This window comes from Rhinolophus hipposideros (assembly GCF_964194185.1).
Source record: "Rhinolophus hipposideros genome assembly, contig: HAP1_SCAFFOLD_156, whole genome shotgun sequence".
Lineage (NCBI taxonomy): Eukaryota > Metazoa > Chordata > Mammalia > Chiroptera > Rhinolophidae > Rhinolophus > Rhinolophus hipposideros.
In genome coordinates this window covers 120,256-139,634 of record NW_027669053.1, presented here as the reverse complement: position 1 = coordinate 139,634, position 19,379 = coordinate 120,256, and the positions used below count along the sequence as shown (strand labels likewise).

At 41.0% G+C, this 19,379-nt stretch overlaps 1 protein-coding gene across 1 annotated transcript in view; it reads left to right on the top strand.

Annotated features, from left to right (window-relative positions):
- The window catches only part of LOC308495711 (uncharacterized protein), a 67,103-nt gene that overhangs the window by 30,454 nt on the left and 17,270 nt on the right, over positions 1 to 19,379 (top strand). Inside the window, exons 4-5 of the mRNA XM_081080700.1 lie at positions 8,425 to 8,630; positions 9,853 to 10,078. Coding sequence (XP_080936826.1) covers positions 8,425 to 8,630; positions 9,853 to 10,078 — 432 coding nt within the window. The remainder of the gene's footprint in view (positions 1 to 8,424; positions 8,631 to 9,852; positions 10,079 to 19,379) is intronic.

Below are 19,379 nucleotides of genomic sequence, written 5' to 3'. Positions count from 1 at the left end.
CATTTACCTGATTTTTTCTTAATTACAAATATGGGAGAGTTCCATGGAGAGTTAGAAAGTGCTGTATGTCCCTTATCGAGTTGCTCCTGTTCCAGCAACCTTGCAGCCTGTATCTTTTCTGATGATAGGGGCCACTGTTCTACCCAAACAGGTGTGTCGCTTTTCCAAGTGATAGCATCTGCATGGGGTACAGGAGGAGTAGTGACCCCCGTTAAAAATATCCCAAGCCAGCTCTTTGTGGTAAGGGCGAGGGAAAGATAGGCTCTTTTCTCCCTTGTCCAGAGGGACCTGAGCCATCTCTAGGCAGAAGTCCCTGATCGAACATCATCATAGTGACCTGTTGATTAGGGCTGTACAGGTAAACTCCCATCTGACTCATGACATGTCTGCCCCATAGATTGACAGGCAATCCTGCCACTATGTATGGTTGAAAGGATCCTTCATGTCCCTCTTGATCTTTCCACAACAATATATCACTGCTCTGTTGTGGTGACTGAGATTGTCCTATGCCTTGTAACTGGGTTAGTGTTTGCTGCTTTGGCCAGTGGCTAGGCCACTGATCTGCAGTTAAAACAGAGACATCGGCCCCCGTGTCTAAAAGGCCCATGAAGGAACGGCCATTAATGGATAGTGGTAATTCTGGCCTGGTGGTGAATGGCCTGGACCCAATAAGCATCTGATGAACCAAGGCCCGCGTCGCCTCGGGATTTACGGCCTGCTGTTTTACCCGGTTTGACATGTGGAATTAACAATGATTGTGCTATGCGTGGGCCCTTAGGGATCACTGAAGTGCCTCCAGGCGAATGTGTCATAATCTTGATCTCTCCTGTATAATCCATATCCACAACTCCCGGAGCAACCAATATCCCTTTCATGGTAATACTACTCCTTCCTAGGATGAGTCCCACAGTCTGTGGAGGCAGAGGCCCAAAGACCCCTGTAGGAATAGCTCGCATTCCCATCTCAGGTGTTAGTACTGTGTAGGCGGCGCTACTGAGGTCCAATCCTGCGCTGCCTGGGGTTGCTGGGAAGAGTTCCTGAATGGATTTCCCTGGTGGGGGACCAACTGCGGCAGCGCCCCATAGCATTGTTGCGGGGCCTGGGGCTGGCCCCTCTTCCTGTTTCCTGGAAGAAGAGGATTACCGGAGGCATCCCTCTTAGATTTACATGCATTGGCCCAGTGTTTACCTCTCTTACATTTTGGGCATAATCCAGGTTGTTTTGGGCCCTCCTTCCTTTGAGGCTGACCTTGTTTATTAGGGAAGTTTTTGATCATATGGCCCGGCTGTCCACACCCAAAACAGATGCCCTGTCCCTTTATTTTCTTTTGTTGTTGTTGTTGGAATAACATTTCTCTAACAGTCTTTCCTTGCAAAGCAGCGGCCATTGCAAGACCCTGTGTATAAGAAGGTCCTATTTTTGAGCACAACCAGACATAATCTGACAAGTCACTCTTATTTTTGTAAGGTCATAATGCAGCCTGGCATGCAGAATTAGCATTCTCAAAAGCGAGCTATTTAACTAACAGCATGCTGGCATCTGAGTCTCCCAGAATTCTTCCAGCCGCCTGCATTAATCGCGAAAGGAAGTCTTGGAAAGTCTCATCAGGCCCCTGGATAATTTTAGAGAGGTCCTCAGAACGTTTTCCAGGCATAGGAAAATTTTTCCATGCACGCCTGGCGGCAGCACTTGTTTGTGCATAAGCAGCCGGGTCAAAACTTAATTGTGTTTGCAAGTCTCTATAAGGTCCTTCACCTGCCAACATATCAAAGGAGATAGGAATGTTTTGTGTCTGATTTATCTCTGCAGTACTCTGACAGAATTCTGCAAAGTCAGACTGCCATAAGATATAGTCCCCTCCTGATAAGCAAGCCCTAGCAAGTTGCTTCCAATCACTAGGCGGCAGGGCTTCTGTAGCTAGTGATTCTAGCAGGGCCTGGGTGAACGGGGCATTAGGACCATATTGAGAACATGCCATTTTTAATTCTTTTAAACTTTTGAATGCAAAAGGCACATGGTCTCGGACAGGATTTCCTTGTGCGTCCTGTCTTTCTATCACTGGAAATGCCAACCCAGAATCTCCAGTATCTTCCCCTAACTTGCAGGCGGTTTGCAAAACCTTACGCAGAGGAGAATCACGAGGGCAAGTCTGTTCTGCCTGCCTCGATTGTACCATCTGCACCTGCACAGAGAGGGAGGCAATTGCTGACTGCAATCCATCAATCTCTGCCTGGAGAGGATTCAGATGTCCTGTCTTAGCACCTGTTTCTGTCTGAACCACCCCATTATAATCTTCAGGGTCATGATATCGAGGACCGGCTTCCTCTAGGCCTTCCTCATCTAGGCCCTCCTCATCTTGGGGGTCCAGTCCGTTTAGCACACTTTTTAACATTTGAGTAAAAGACATTCTGCTTTTACCCTGTCCCATGATTTTTTACTCCCGACTGTGGTATCTCACCGCACCCCTTACCTTATGTGACGCGTCTCAGCTCCTTGCGGTGTCCTTCACTTTATCCCCAGTATTCAGGTCCCTGTTCGGGCGCCACTTGTCGGTGCCTGCCGACGAGACTAACAGTCCCTGAAGTAGGGAGTGAGGATTGAGAAAAAAGAAGAGAGACAAAGATGGGATGGGGGGGAGGGGGGGAGGGGGGGCAGGCAATTCTAAGTAGACTGATGCAGTTCTAAGTAGAATGCCTCAGTTCTAAGTAGAATGACTCACCCCAAGTTTATTTTTGCAGCTTATATACTCTGGGCCTCAAAAAAGTAACAGAACTGTCTGCAATCTAATAGTTACAATGTTGGAATACACAAGGGCTTGTTTTTTGGCCAGCTCCACACTTCCTGACCTTGTCTGGTTCTGTGTTCTCAGAGTAGCAAGTTTTGCCTTGCTGGGAGCACAAACCACTCAAGGAAGTCAAACGTTCAACATTTCACAAAATAACATCTGCTAGCAATTCAGCACGGTTTCCCACATTAGTGTATTCAAAGCTTTATGCAGTCATCATCACAATCAGTTTTACAACATTTTCATCACCCTGGAAAGTATCTGTGTGCTGTTAGCCTTCACCGTGTGCCCGTCTGCCCTTCCCACTCTTCCTAGCCCTAGGGAACCACTAGTGAACTCTCTGCTCCATATTGTGGTTTTGATGTATTTTCTGATGACTAATGATGCTGAGCTATCTTTTCACATGCTTATTGTCCATTTGTATAACTTCTTTGAAGAACTGATTATTCAATTCCATTGCCCATTAAAATTGGTTTGTCTTTGTCTTGTTGAATTGTAAGAATTCTTTATATATCCTAGATACAAATCGCTTATCAGATATAGGATTTTCAAATATTTCTCCCTTTCATTAGCTTGCCTTTTTAGTTTTTCAATGGTGTCCTTTAAAGCATAGAGTTTTTTTTTTTATTTTAATGAAGTCCAGTTATCTACTTTTGTTTGGTACTGTCATATCTAAGACACAATTGCCAACTCCAGTCATGGAGACATGAAGCTTCTTCAAACCTTTTATAGTTTTAGCTTTTACCTTTTGAAATAATTTTATATATGGTATGATGTAGAGGTTTAATTTTTCTTTTGCATGTGGATATCCAGTAGACCCAGTATCGTTAGTTCAAAAGACTGTTCATGCCCAACTGGATTTTTCGGCACCCTTGTCAAAATTCACTTGACTATATATATGAGGGTTAATTTTTGGATCATCTTTTCCAATTTATTGGTCTATAGATCTGTCCTTACGCCATTACCAAATCAAATGTTATGAGAACGCTTCCCCAGTCATCTTGCATATTACCAGATGCCTTATGGAATAATAAAATGTCAATGTAGGGGAATATCTTTAATTCCACTTCTGTGGAGATGTTTTGCTTCTGGATGGAGCCTGTGGCCCGCAGACCTTGGTGACCTTATGACATGATGGGATATTAGGCTTACAAAGTCGACTCATTCCTTTTGTTTTCTTCATTCAAACATTAATCTTTAACCCAGTGCCTCCCTTTCACTCCCATTTCCATCAAATGTCGGTAATAGGATCTGATACTTGGTGGACAACTTTCTTCATTTTGTCTATCTCCTAATCCATAGCCTCTTCCATAGATTTCACTGTCTAGGAAGGAGAAGATGAAACCTGGACCATCTGCTTTCCTCTTTAGAAATCTCTCTAATCCATCATCTTGCAATTGAAAAGTAGATTCTGTTTGACCCGGTTCTTTTCTGAAACACTGGTGCCAATCTTGTTCTTGGCATAGATCCTACATTCTCAGAAACACATTGAGATGCATAGTTGTACCTTTAGCTTCATATATAATTAATGGAATAAATATTTTATCCCATCCAAAGAAAACATTTCAAGAGTACAGTTGTTAAAATTCAGGAAGTAATTAATCAATCAGAAACAAGTAAAAGATTTGTTTGGGGCAGACAGCAGGAAGACCTACACCTGAACACCCGGCTCGCATTGTGGCCCGAGCCTCCCCACAACACGGGGCTGGATTCCAAGGTTCAGATCCTCAGAGACATAACCAACAGTTGTGTTGCCCTTTGTGAAGGAGTCTTGGAATTCACACGAAATGTCTTTCAACATATTCTGTTCATTAGGAGCCAGTCACTAATGTTGACCCATATTCTAGTGGTTTTATGCAATGAATATTTCAAAATTTACGGACACATTTAAAAACCACCTTGATCTGTCCACTGGCCACAATTCTTTACATTCCCCCCACATGGAAAATACACTCATCCCTACACAATACTCGCCACAAGTCTCAATTTAATGGCATCAGGCTCAGGTTCGAATCTAAGATTTTACCATCTTAGTCTGGTGCAAATGGGGATGAAGGGCCTGGGTTTTGGTTTCTAGGATAAAGCCCCTTGAGGACAATTCCTTTCAATATGAAAACATGAGAAAGGAAGAGACAAGTTATCTACCACCCACACACCCAACATTCTGCTCGACTGCTGAAGTTTCCCCTGCAGAAATAGAAAGTGGAAGGCACGTTAGTCCATAGCAATTCTGAAATACAGCCTGATGTGTGCTGTCCGTTCTTTGATTAGGACTTAGTCCTAATCATGCCAATGCTTCTCCATGGCCCTTTGCTGTCCCCTGTGAGCTCTTTGTTCTGTCCTTTTCATAAGAAATGACCTGTGCTTGCAGCTCTTCCCTCAGCGTAATTCCTCCACCCAAATGTCTAAGACCCACAGGCCTCCTCTATTTTTCACTCTCTTGGTTTTTATTAGTCCAAGGTAACAAGGTGGTTTTTTGCTACTTGATTATCCTAAAAACTTGGAGTTGTGTGAGAGTTTATTGGGGTTCGTGCCATTAGAAAAGCCACCGTCATACATCGTTTTGAGATAAGCTCTTGGGCTTCCTGTAGCTGTTGTAGGACCATGCCTTTAAAATTCTTTTCCTCTGAAAAGCCTTCCAGGAATTTAAGGCCCCACCTTAACTCTTTCGAAGTCTTGAGGAAGGCTTTACAGTCTTGTCCTCATCCGTAGATCATGTCTTCCTGGGAGCACAGCGAATTTGATCTTCACTCAGAAGCCATTTCTTCATTTTAGCATGATTTGACAACAGGGCATGTGGGAGAGGCTGTAAATGGGAAACACATTTGAACACAATAAGTCCTGGTTCCTTTACAGTTCACAGTCTTTCGTTAGCTCATGTATCTCATGGGTTTTACTTGGTTACTTAACAGCAAGAGTCCCCTTTTATCCGGATTTCAGACTCATTTTCTTCACTAGCTGAGAAGTCTTTGTGGCCAGCCTCTTTAGGGGCCCGCAAGCCCCCAATAACCGTCTCTTGGATGCTCTTGTGGGTGTCGTTCTCATTCTTCTCCACATCCTTTCGGGTTCCACCTACCTCCTGGTGGAAAGGCACTCCTACAGGTTTTAGATTGCTTTTCTTTGTGGCCTCACACCATTTTGAATATCAGTATCAATGCCAGTTGTTCATTGCTGCTCAAGAAACCAACTCAAAAGCTAGTGGCTCAAAACAGCATCTGTTTTGTTCACCAGTAATGCAGTTGAGTGAAGCTCAGTGAGACTAGCTCATTTCTGTTCCACTTGGCATCAGCTGCGTTGCCATGAAGCTGCGAATGAGAATCATCTAAAGGCTGTTACACACACGTGTAGCAGTTGAAGCGGGGTTTTGGCCGGGACGCCCACTGGGGCCGTCTCAGCGCGAGCATCTGTAGGAGGCCTCACTGTGTGTCCTGGGCTTCTTCATCTGCACAACATGGTGGCTGGGTTCTCAGGGCGAGCTTCCCGAGAGAAAGTCAGATGGAAGCTGTATCACATTTTCTGCCGCAGGCATAGCATTCTCACAGCAGTTCTGCCCTATTCCATGCACTAGAATCCAGTTACATCCTAAGGCCAGCACATATTAAAAGGGAGGGAATTTCATGGAGAAATGTCAAGAATTTGTAGCCATGTTTTAAAAACACTACATCCATCCACTCACCTCATCTTACCAAATAAGCATTGTATCTACAGGAAAGTAGTTCTACCCAACTCAGTATCACTGAAATTCCAGCAGATTTGTTGTTATTATTGCTGTTTAGGATGTTCTTGTATATTGTGGAAAGAGAGGATTACAAGATAGCATTATCGAATTAAGACACTTTTTTGTTGTTGAAAAAATGTAGCGATCATCTCACTAAACATTCACAGTGTGAGATGTGATTTCTCCTTAACCTTGGGAATCATTTCTTCTTGAAAGCAATTCAAATTACCATGAAACATTTGTAGCTGACGGAGGCCTAACTATCTCAAGATGAGTTACTCGTAACTCCCTACAACTTCGTAAGAAATTACGGAGAGTTAAAATGGGGAACAGGTGAGAGACTATCAACTCAGAGGTGACTTACAGTCATTTTATAGAAGAAAAACATGAACCAATCATTCAGGAAATCGTAGTAAATCAAGTACAGATGTTGTGTGGCAAAGTCGATGACAATAAAGGATACATTTTTGAGTCTCCTGGTGCTTTTCTCTTTGTTCTTCATTCTGAGTAATTCAAGTTTCCACATTCTAAGACTCTACTACAGTATGGATGACATTTTATGGCAACTGAGTTTATTTCACAAGTTGATACTGGTTTGGGGTTAGACTATTCTCAGTCAACTTCCTTCGTAACCAAATCATACTATCTTACTCATTCAGAATGATGCTCTCAAAGCAAAACTGGAAACTGCATCTTCAGAATGTCTCCATCTGTGGGGTGGCCAGTTGGCTCCATGGTTAGAGAATCGTGCTGGTTCCAATCCTTGGTAACCAAGGTCGCTGGTTCGATTCCCACATGGACCAGTTAGCTACACCCTCCACAACTAGGTTGAAAACAATGGCTGGAGCTTGGAGCTGAGCCCCCAGTGGGCGGCCGGCCGTTGGTTCAGTGGTTAGAGCGCAGTGCTCATAACACCAATGTTGCCGGTTCGATTCCCGCATGGGTCAGTGAGCTGTACCCTCCATAACTAGTAGATTGAAGAGAACAATTTGACTTGGAGCTGAGCTGCGCATCCCACAGCTATATTGGAAACTGTTACTTGACAGGGAGCTGATGGGTTCTGGCAAAAACACTGTTCCCCAATTATAAAAAAAAAATTTGTTTTAAAAAGTTTTTTTTAAAAAAAAATATCTATACCTTGTTGAAGAAAATCAATCTTAAACAGGAGTTATTATCTATGAAAGGAGTACAAATGTCATGTGAAAAAGTAGAGAATAAAAAGAGTGGAGATAAAAATTATTAAACCTCAAAATTCATATAGTCACGAATGTGGTAAAAAAGAGTGAAGCAGAACACAGTAAATTCTGGGATATTGAAGACTGAGCAAGACAGGATGTAGTAGAAAAAGTTTTTAAATCTATTTTTACAGGTTAATTCATTGATTTTTAACACGCCTTAATTCATTTTGCTGCAAATTACGTTTTCGATATGCATAGTGCATGTGATTCTTCTACTCCCCTTAACGGCAGTTGTTTTTATTTTATTTTTTTTAGATTTCTGGAACTAAGGTGGTATTTGCTTCTCCTTCTTAATATTTCAGTTCCCATCATTATTGTCACTCAGTTGATCTTTGAGATTTGTTCTTTCTGAAAAATCATTTGATTTTTAAGACCAATTGATATAAAACGAGACTATTAGGAAATAAAGAAAATAAAATGCACCATATTCTTAGATTATTAAGTCATATTGTTCAATTTTTAAAATTGATTCTCTTATTGGAATAGTTAGATGAGATGATTCAAAATATTTTCATGATTCAGATCTATTTCATTCCGTATTGATGGTAAATATTTTAAACTTCAGCTTTTTTTTTCATTTAAATTGCCCTCCAAATCATTGACTTAAAACTAAAGAATACAAATAGACTGTAATTATTCAGTTTATATTTAATTTTAAAACGTATCCTTTCTGTTGGCTTTAGGAACAAGCAGCATCTCAAAAAAACGTACACCCGTTAAATGACCATGATGGCGCTTCCGTAAGTGACATGGACATACTCAGAATTAAATATCTGGTATCTGAACTCTCCAAAGTGAAAACTTCTCATGAAATAGAATTGGAAGAATATGAACACCTCTACCTAGAGGCATTAAAACTTATCACATCATTGGAAAACAAACTAAACAAGTAAGTCCAAATAAAGTCAGAGAAAATCAATCGAGCTCATTAATTTGCCTCTGAAGTATAATTTTTATCCAGGCATATTCCCGAGATTGATAGTAAATGAAAGCTTACTAAATAGTATAATTTTGGAAAATGATGTTAGTGAATAAATTACTTTTAAAATGTTAGTTAGTTCAGGACATTTGCATCTCTCCCCATTTTTGGTTTTACATGATTGTATTTTTCCTTCTCGCGGTTTTCATAGAGTTAATCTGATCTACCAGTCTTTAAGCAAAGTGTTTTTGAAACTTTATGATTTAGACAACGCTATTTTTTATAAAATTTCTTGTCAGAATTCCCCTAAATAGTTTTTAATGAGGTAACTATTTATTATAAGATAACAACTTAAACCCAAAGGGTTAAGTACTCTGCATATTCTGGCACTTGGTACATGTACTGTCTCCATTGTGCTCTGTGTTATTATCTCTAGAGGTCGCTTTCAGACAAGCTCTTCTTTCTAGTCTTTCTGATGTCCACAAAGGCATACATGTGAAATATAGCAGAGGGTTAACAACGTAGGGGTGAGGGTAGTATAACCCAAGAAGTGGCTAAAAAGATAAGGTGGTGAGCCTGAGGGGGTGTGTGGAAGACAGAAAGCGCAGAGCCCACGCCCAGCGCCTTGGTCACAGTGTTATATTATAAGCTACATGCCTGCGGAGCGGTTTCATTCAGTAGGATCACCCACCAGGCTCCCTCCTTCTCCCCCAGAGGCTGTTGTTCTACATGACACCTCAGTCCCAAATGGTTAATTTCCTCAGGGTAATGAGGGCGTTACCCAAGGGCGGTGACAGCAAAGGCTTGAAAATATCTTGGTGGGATTTTTAAAAAATTCTAAACTCGTTTGCTATGTATGTCTCATGGCAATCCTCAAGAATCTTATTGGTTCAGCCATTGCAGAAGGCAGCAAGTATTATCTGTGAAGCCGTGGATGTCACTGATAGCCCGTTTCCTCCCCTCCCTACTTTGAATTTCTTCTTAGTCTGGTGTCCCCATAGAAACATATGTGCTTGTTTAGGATAATTTGAAACCTATCCTTGTGCATGGTAGGTCTGCCCTGACGCATTTTCAATGTTAAAATGCTGTTTAATGGGAAATTTCTTTTACTATTTATTATGGCAACTTGAAAAAAATGCAAGTCATTCAGGAAAAATAACATTCAAAGCTTTGTGTCTTACAATCTTCACAGTGCTAATGAAAGACTGGCAGAGGCTAGAACCCATCTTCGCGCAAAGGAACAGCCGAAGGAGTTTCTCAGCACTGCTCTTAGGAGGGGAGTCCTTGAGCCACCATGTGTTGGAAGTTTGAATACTGAGTTACTCCTCAGTGGAAATCCTGCTCCAAGAGAAAATTTGGTGATTGCTAAGTCAACCGCACGGGCTTCAAATGACATCATGGGGTATTACTGTCCCAAGGTTCGTTATATTAGCTTCTTTCCCTTGCATTTCAGATTTCTTTCTTTTTTATTTATTTGATATAATATTGTTTTGTTTTGTCTTATATATTCATTGGGGTGATATTGGTTAGTGAAATCATATGGGTTTCAAGTGTACATTTCCATAATACATCATGTATATATTTCACTGTGTGTTCACCATCCCGAGTCAGTTCTCCTTCCATCGCCATGTATTTGACCCCCTTTTCCCTCTTCTACCTCTCTCTCTCCCCCCTCACCCTCTAAGTGTTGTCTGTGTCTATGAGTTTTTGTTTCTTTGTTTGTCGTTGATGAAATTTTGAGTTGTTTCATTGACTAATGCACACGAAGTAAAAGGCATAATATGTGTGCTAATATGCATAGAAAGGAGATAGAAATTTTACAATCTTTTTTTTAAGTCCCTAGAGCTCTCATGTGTTAAGAGTTATTTATTATTATTTAATAAATGTAACTAAAGTGATACATTTAAAATGCTTGAAAATTTGCCTTTAAATTTTATTACAGATGTTAAATATCATTGCCTAATAACCAATGGTATGCTTTGAGATGCTTTGGCTTCTTAATTGGTTTTAGTTGGAGATGATTCATAAAAATTTTAAAGTTTTGTGCATCCCAGTTTTTCTTCCCCTAAGCGTAAGTGAATGATGGCCGGCCAAACACCTAACCACAAATGGATGTTTATTATTAAATGAAACAGATATAATCCTTTTTATTAATTCGGCAAACTTATAATACTGAAAAAAGATTAGTCTCTGTTTTTATGGTTAAAGTTATCTTCTAACAAGAGAGTATATCCTTAATTTTTATTTTATTCGTAGCACTACCTATTTCAGTGTTTTAAAATGAGTTGCTTCACAGTTGTACATATTCTAAATAGGGACATTAAGCAAATAATTGAATTTTTAAAATGAAGTTCACTTATGTCTATATGTCTTGACAGCATTTGGGTAATTGATGAGTAAGGTGGCAGTGCTAGGGAGTCTTTAAATCACAACTCGTCTTCTTCGTGTGACGTGGTTGTTAAAAATACTCATTCTTGAGTTCTTGACCAGCAGGAGTTCTGTTCGGTTCTGTGTCATAGTTTCCATCTCTTTGATAAAGTTCTCCTCCTGTTCATTAATTTTACTCCTGAAGTCATTGAACTGCCTGTGAGTGTTGTTATATCTCAGTGACATTCTTCATGCTGTTACTTTGTTTTGTTTTACCCTCCAAAATGTTTATTACATTTAAGCAACGTGGAGAATACAGGAAGGAAAGCACAAATCATCTGCTCGGAACAATTGGTCTAATTTATATGCAGCATACAATATAGAAAATCAGTTTAAAACGGTTAGTGGAGGTCAAATTGAGGAGGGCTTTAAGTGAGTTTGATTTTTTTCCTCTAGGCAGCAGTAGGCATAAAAAGGATAACGAAATAATAATTCTTTCATGGGGGAGTTTATAATATGTGGCAGAGAGTCTGTTATCTCCTTTGCATTTGAAAAATTAAGTGAAGTATAATGTAAGTCGTTAGTTTCAGGTGAACAAGCTTTTCCTGGTTCGTGCTAATCTTTGGCCCTAGAAGTAAATACTGTATGTCTTTTGACTATTGACATATAGTATTTTATATAATATAGTATATAATATACTCAGCTTCTTGCTGGGGCTACAGCTGAAAATAGCTCAGCCCTGTTTCTCTTTGGCATGACTCGACTGTGTTGAACTGGGTTATTTTAAGCTGAGGGCCAGATTGCTGATTGACAGGTGTTATATATGTGCCTGAAAGTCATCAAGAAGTGCTATTTTTTTTTGTTTGTTTGTTTTACTGTGCAGAAACTAGTTCTGGGTGTCTTCTTTTTTTTCAGTGAATGAGTATTATTATTTTTAACTCTTTTTTATTATTAGTTTCAGGTGTCCAAAACAATGTAATAGTTACACATTTATAATTTGTATGCCTCACATAATGATGACCCCTCTCCCCTCATCAACGACCCCTCTGACATCACATACAGCCATTACATTTCCACTGCCTCTATCCCTCAGGCTGTACTCTACTTCTTGTAAAAATATATATACATACATGTATATGTGTGTGTGTGTATAACAATTGTAGTTAACATTAACATTCATTATTGTTCAGCTTCAGCTTCCGGTGTACAGTGCAGTTGTCAGGCATCTACATCATCTCTGAGGTGCTCTCCCTAATGAGACAAGTGTAATCAGATACCCTACAAAATTTTTACATTATTGATTACATTCACCAAATTGACTTTCGTATCGCCATAGCAATCTTGGGGTTATCGATTGTGCTTTGTAATCCCCTCACCTTCCCCCTTATCCCCACCCCGCTCCCATCTAGCAACCTTCAGTTTTTCCTCTGTGTCTCTGAGACTGTTTCTGATTAGTTCACTCATTTATTGTTTTCTTTAGATTCCACATATAAGTGAGATCATAAGGTATTGTCTTTCTCTGTCTGACTTATTTCACTTAACGTAATGTTCTCTAGGTCCATCCATATTGTTGCAAATGGTAAGATTTCCTTCTTCTTTATGGCTGCGTAATACTCCATTGTATAAATGTACCACAGTTTCTTAATCCAGTCCTCTACCGATGGGCATTTTGATTGTTTCCATGTCTTGGCTATTGTGTATAGAGCTGCAATAAACATAGGGGTGCATACATTTTTTTGAATTAGAGTTTTGGATTTCTCCGGATCGATGCCTAGGAGTGGAATTGCTGGGTCATAAGGTAGTTCCAGTGTCAGATTTTTGAGATACCTCCATACTGTTTTCCATAGTGGCTGCACCAATCTGCAGTCCCACCAACAGTGCAGTAGCGTTCCCTTTTCTCCACATCCGCGCCAGCATTTGTTGTTTGTTGATTTATTGATAATAGCCATTTTGACTGGAGTGAGGTGGTATCTCATTGTGGTTTTTATTTGCATTTCTCTGATGGTTAGTGAGGTTGAGCATTTCTTCATATGTCTGTTTGCCATCTGTATGTCCTCTTTAGAAAAATGTCTCTTCATGTCCTCTGCCCATTTTTTAATTGGGTTGATTGTTTTTCGGAGCTGAGTTGAGTGAGTTTTTTAATAAAGTTTGGATATGTCAATGGCAGATATCTTCTCCCGTTCAGTAGGACCCTTTTTTGTTGTAATGATGGTTTCCTTTACTGTGAAAAAAATGTTTAGTTTGATGTAATCCCATATGTTTATTTTTTCTGTTGCTTCCCTTGCCCAAGGGGATGTATCAGTAAAAATCTTACTCCGGTTAATATATGTAAAGTTGCTTCCTATATTGTCTTCTAGGAGTTTTATGGTATCAGATGTTACATTTAAGTTTTTGACCCATTTTCAATTTATTCTTGTATATGGTGTAAGGAGGTGGTCCAGCTTCATCTTTTTGCATGTGTCTGTCCAGGTTTCCCAGCACCATTTATTGAAAAGACTGTCTTTACCTCACCGTAAATTCTTGCTTCCATTGTCGTAGATTAAATGGCCATATAGGCGTGGATTTATTTTTGTTCCGCTTGTGTGTTCACTGTTAACTTGTCTTCTGAGTCGCTGATTCGATTCTCTGACTCATCTAACCCACTGGTAATTCCTTCAAGCGTGTGCTTTATTTCACTTGCTGTATTCTTTAGTTCTAACTGGTTGTTCATTATGATTTCTCTATCCTTCTTTATGTCGTCACTAAGCTCTTTAAACATTCTTATCCTCAGTGTTCTGAACTCTGTCTCTGATAGGTTGGTTACTTCTATTTCATTTGGTTCCAATTCTGGAGGTTTCTTCTGTTCTTTTATTTGGGACATGTTTCTTTGTTTCCCCATTCTGGTTGACTCTCCGTGTTTGCTTCGATGTATTAGGTAGATCCCCTAGGATGCTCGGTCTTTGCTGGGTTATCTTATGTAGTGTGTGTCCTTTATATCTGACTTGCACCACTTCCCTATTCTCCTGTGCGTGTGCTCCAAAGGTGACCCTGGTGTTGTGTATATTGTCCTGTGTAAAGTTGAACTTTCATTGCTTTTGTCTGGTCAGTAGGTGGGGTTGATCCTAGGCCGCCTAGTTGTGAGACTTAGCTCTGCCCTCGGTGGATGATCTGCTGCGTGAGGGTTGACCACTCCAATTAGACTTGGCCTCTATGGGCTCTTGTGCCTGTAGTGAATTCCCTCTGGGTGTGTCACTTGTAGGTCAAACCCAATAATACTCTGGTTGGGTCTGGAGTTGGTGTCAGGAGGTGTTGAATCTTGTGACTCTTGGGCTGGGCCCTGGTGTAGGGCAATTTCAGAACAAAGCCAATCACCAAGCACAACAGCAACAACAAAGTCAAAACCAAATACACTCACGTGTGAAAACAACCAGTAACCCACACTCAACACAGGCAAAAATATCAAAGATACAAAAACAAAACAAAACAAAAAACGCAGCGCCAGTCTTGGCTTAAGCCCACCAAGTAATCTCCAGGCCGTCCTCTGCTGTACCAGAGAGTCCTCTGTGTATTGTTCAGGCAGAGCCGGTCACCTGGTGCCCAGAGTGACCCTGGGACGGCAGATGTAGATGAGTGGGGCTATCGGGTGTGGATGGTAGTTTCTACAAAGTCACTGCAGTTTCTGTTCTTGCCTGCACATATGCGCACTGAGAGTAACACAACCAGCCCTGTGCCCAGGTCTCCTGAGTCTTAGGTCACTCCTTCCGTGTGTGTGTGCGTGCGTGCATGTGTGCGTGTGTGGTGGGAGATTTCTGAGCTGCTGAAAGCCCAGAGCTGCGACTGCTGCCTACTGCTAACCCCTGGGCATGTCTCCACAGTTGTAATTGCCCTGCCCTGGGCAGGTCAGAGAAGGTGGGGACTGGGGATGGAGGAGTCTTCTCTCTCTCAGCCCAGCAGTGTCACACACTTCCCAGCTTCTTCCCTGGGTCGCAGTAGCTACAAACCGGGTCCTCCCAGATCCTGAGCACTATGGGTCCTCTGTAATCTGACACTACTCCTCAGATCAGGGGCCAGCGTGAGTCTCTGGAAGGGTGGGGGTAGGATTGGGAGAGTCGGGGGAGGGGCCCAGGTATGGTGCTTACTTCCTTTGTCCTACCTAGGGCCCAGCTGGAGGTCTCAGGTGAGGTTACTGCCTCAAACTCTGGATATGCTGCTCTCTGGGCAGGGAGATGAGCTGTGGGACACAGGGAAAGAGCCCACCTCCTGGCTCCTGTGGTCTCTGTTCTGTCCTGGGACCACCTGCACCTCCGCAGCCATGGATGCGGGCCACGTCTCCCTTCCCACTTCCCCTGCTCGCCCAGTTTGCCCACCTTCAAGTCATCCTCCTACAAGTCTCTTAGCTGTTCTGTGTGATGAGCAGAGAGCATGACTGCTGTTTTGAAATCTCGGTCACAGAGATCACAATCTTCCGTAACTTTGACTTGGTTTCTGGAGAAGTGTCATCTTCTCTCAGTGTTAACCATGTCACCTTGCTTCTTCATGCTGCTGAGTGGCTTGTTCCTCTACAGGCCCATTTGAAGTAGTGAATACTTTCTTATGTAGGTACATTTCGATTTGAACAATTAAACAGGTATATAATTAGGGGTCTTTCTTTTGTTTTTAGTAGATGGTACAAGAGTATAGTTTCTGTTTTCTCCCACAGGTGCTCCTTGAGTATGGGAGGTCCAGGGGCGGGGGCTTAGCTGTGGGGGTGGGAGTCCAAGCCTGGGTGACCAGGGAGATGGGTGTTGCAACTGTATCCAGGTCTCCAGGGTCTCTGGTCACCACCACCAAGCAGGTGGGGGAAGTGGGTGGTTGAGGGGGGCCTGTTCTTGAGCCCGCTGAGCTGCTACCTGGTTCCCTATGTCTACTGGTAGCACTGTGTGTGGTCGTGAGACTGGAGAATTGTTTCTGCTGCTGCTACTGGTCCCTGGTGGTGCCAGCACTGCTGCATCTGGAGAGGGGTGGGGGGATGCTGCTGCTGCCCCGCTTAGCCTCCCCTGGGCAGTGATGTGGGAGCTGCACCCCGTCCCCTCCACCGCCACTGCCTTTGCTGGGGCTTCAGGCTCAGCCTTGTCCCCCTGGAACTGCAGCTGTGGGCTGTCCCTGTGCTTTCCTCCATCCTGCCTCCCTTTCACATCCAGTGCACCCTCCTTCCCTTTTACAGATGCGTGGTCTTTTAAGGAATCGTAGTGTGTTGAGCAGAAGATCCTTTCTTGGGCTATAGATGCCCGATGAGTTGTAGATATCGTGGAGATAGAAAGGGGTTGTCTCTCTTGACATGATGTTTACATCATTCCAAAGAATATCCATTTTGATCAATGCAGGGTGGTTTGTGGTTTTGATGGTGTTTTGTGGCGTCCTTTTTTTTTTTTTTAGTTTTATTTTATTTTTACATCCCTCACAACGTGAACCCCCCTCCCCCCATCCACCACCACCCCGACCTCACACCGAGCCATCACATTATACACATAAAATTATAGTTGGCATTCATTAATGTCCAGTCTCTGGTGTACAATGCCATGACCAAGCATCCACCGCATCCCTGAGGTGGTCTCCCAAACAGGACACATGTCCATCGGACACCCAACAAAATCCCCAAACACTATTGAGTAAGTTCCCCAAAGTAATTCTCAAAAGACCCTGAGGCCATCCTGTGGTCACCAACCGCCCCCCAATCCCTTCACCCTTCCCCCCATCTCCAACCCCCTCCCCCCCACCCATCTAACAACTGTGGCCTTCTTAATGTAGAGAAACATAGCACAGGCCTGTGCTAAATGGGGCTCCAACCTTGTGTTTTCATTTAGCTTCCCCTTAATAAATCATAGGAGAACAAAGCCAAGGATTTTCGGACAGCCCTTCGGCTAAATGGAGTCCAAGTCCTTCAAAGTGGTGAACCTGGAGGAAGGACTGGGTACAAAAAGAAAGTGAATGGCCAACCCTTCTGTAAATTCTTAAGCATGATGCACAATTAAAATGTTCTCAGTGGTTTCACCACAGAAATCAGAAGATGAAAGAGTGTAAAGGCAGAAGCAATGAGAGAGAATATGCTTGTGGACATTTTTCCTTTAATTATTTTTTGGTAGGAAAGAGGTGTTTAGTTTTCAGTATTTCCTCATAAATTGGAAAATTGTTTATGTTAAAGTCAATGCCCTCATTCCAAGGCCAACGTTGTTCCCTTGTGAGGCGTTGGGTTGCCAATCATGCAAGGCTGAATAAGAGATGGAAAAGCCCCACTCTGTCAAGATCCAGAGATAAGTGTCCCAAATCACTAGGGAACACTGGAAAGACTTATGATGTAATTGTGATGATGTGAGGTTGGACACAAGTGCACTAGATGGTAAAGAGAAATCTGTTTTGTGTTTCCAATTTCGCTATACTTAACCCCCACCATGAATAATACCTGTGTTGGTTTATATTGTTCAGCCAAATTTGATTCTGAGGAAAAGACAAGTCATTTTAAGGAAGAATTTCCTCAACTTGAGTTTGCTTTCTTTAACTCATGATTTTCTCCTTCAAGTTCCCTTTTCTGTGTTTAGAAATGTTTATGCTTTATAAATTGAGTGTGTTTGACTACTGTTAATAGGACTTGTGATATTAATCTCTTTATTTTTAATAATGACTTTAAAGATAATACTTGAATAAGGGGAAAGGTGAAGGGATTTGGAAGCAGCTGGTAACCACAAGATGGCTTCAGGGTTTTTCTTTTGAAAATTAATTTGGGGAAGGTATTCTATAATGTTGTAAAGATTTTGTTGGGTATCCGATGGACATGCGTCGTATTTGGGAGACCACCTCAGGGATACTGTGGATACCTGATCATGGCATTGTACATCAGAAGCTAAACATTAATGAATGCCAACTATAATTTTATATATATAATGTGATGGTTCAGTGTGAGGTCGGAGGGATAGTGGATGGGGGGAGGGGGGTTCACAGTATGAGGGATATAAATGATGAACGTCTAAGTATTACCTTGTTTTGTACACCTGAAACTAATAAATAAATTAATTAATAAAAAAAAAAAAAAAAAAAAAGAAGTACAAATTGGTAATTACAAAATAGTCAAGGGGATGTAAAGGATAGCATAAGGAATATAGTCAATAACATTGTAATAACTATATATGGTGTCAGATGGGTACTAGATTTCTCAGGGTGATGACTTCGTAAGTTATATAAATGTTGAATCACTATGTTGTACACCTGAAACTAATATAATATTGTATGCCAACTGTAATAGAAAAAAAAATTTTAATTATTAAGAAAAGAAACAAATAGCCAGAAAACATTTTTTTTTAAACTGACACAGGATCCCAATGGCAGTGTCAAGGCTAGAATTAAACATTACCAAAAGTACAAAAATGAAAAAAAGAAAATATTAAATTAAACATAACTTTTTCGTGAATTAAAAACAAAAAACTGAACTGAAAACTTATCTACAAAGATGGGATTACTTCCCACACCCTTGAAGCTAGAGTGATATCTATAGGAGACCATACATAGTTTTCTATCTATAGTCTGATCATACACCAAATAAACCATGTGAAGATTGAGTATAGCAAAATGGCAAAATGGCAAAAATGAAAGATTTCTAGTGGTAATCATTCTTAATACTAAATTTAAAGAAAGGCATGTTTTAAGGTTAAATCAGACAAATAAATCCTGTTTGCCAGTGAAAACTTAGTGAGAAATTCAATAAGATAATCAGAAGGGTAGGTTATTCCTGGACTCAATAATACTAACATCAATTTTCTTTGAACATTGAAAAAGTAGCTTTAAAATTCAGTTTTGTATTTATTGAAATTTTTATCTGCACTTCTAATATAGGATAATTTTTGGACTTGAATTGTAATCAAGAAATGTCTCTCTGACAATGCAACAGGTCCCATAGTACATGGCTGTTGATAATATCAATAGAATAAATCCCTGTTTCCTCCATCGGCTCTCCTTTCTTCTCCCAGCAACCACTTGGGGCCAGTATGTGAACTAAGAGTAAGCTGAGCTGTGGTAAAATTCACGAAAGAACATACATTTACTTGTTGGATTTTATTTTATTTTTTAATAGTAGTATGGACGGACTATAAAAACAAGTTAAGGCGTTGGGCTTTACTGTTACCAGGAACATTTTGAAGTTAATAAAACTAGAAATAGTAGGAAAGTTACTGAAGTATGGAAATAAATTCTTATTTTTATGGGAATTAATGTTAGAAAGTCTATGTGGCATAAGCCTAAAGGACGGTGAAATTGGATGTAATTAATTCTTTAATTTGCTCCATCATTAAATAAATGTTGCATGAATACCAAAAAAAAAAAAAAAAAAAAAAAGATAATACTTGA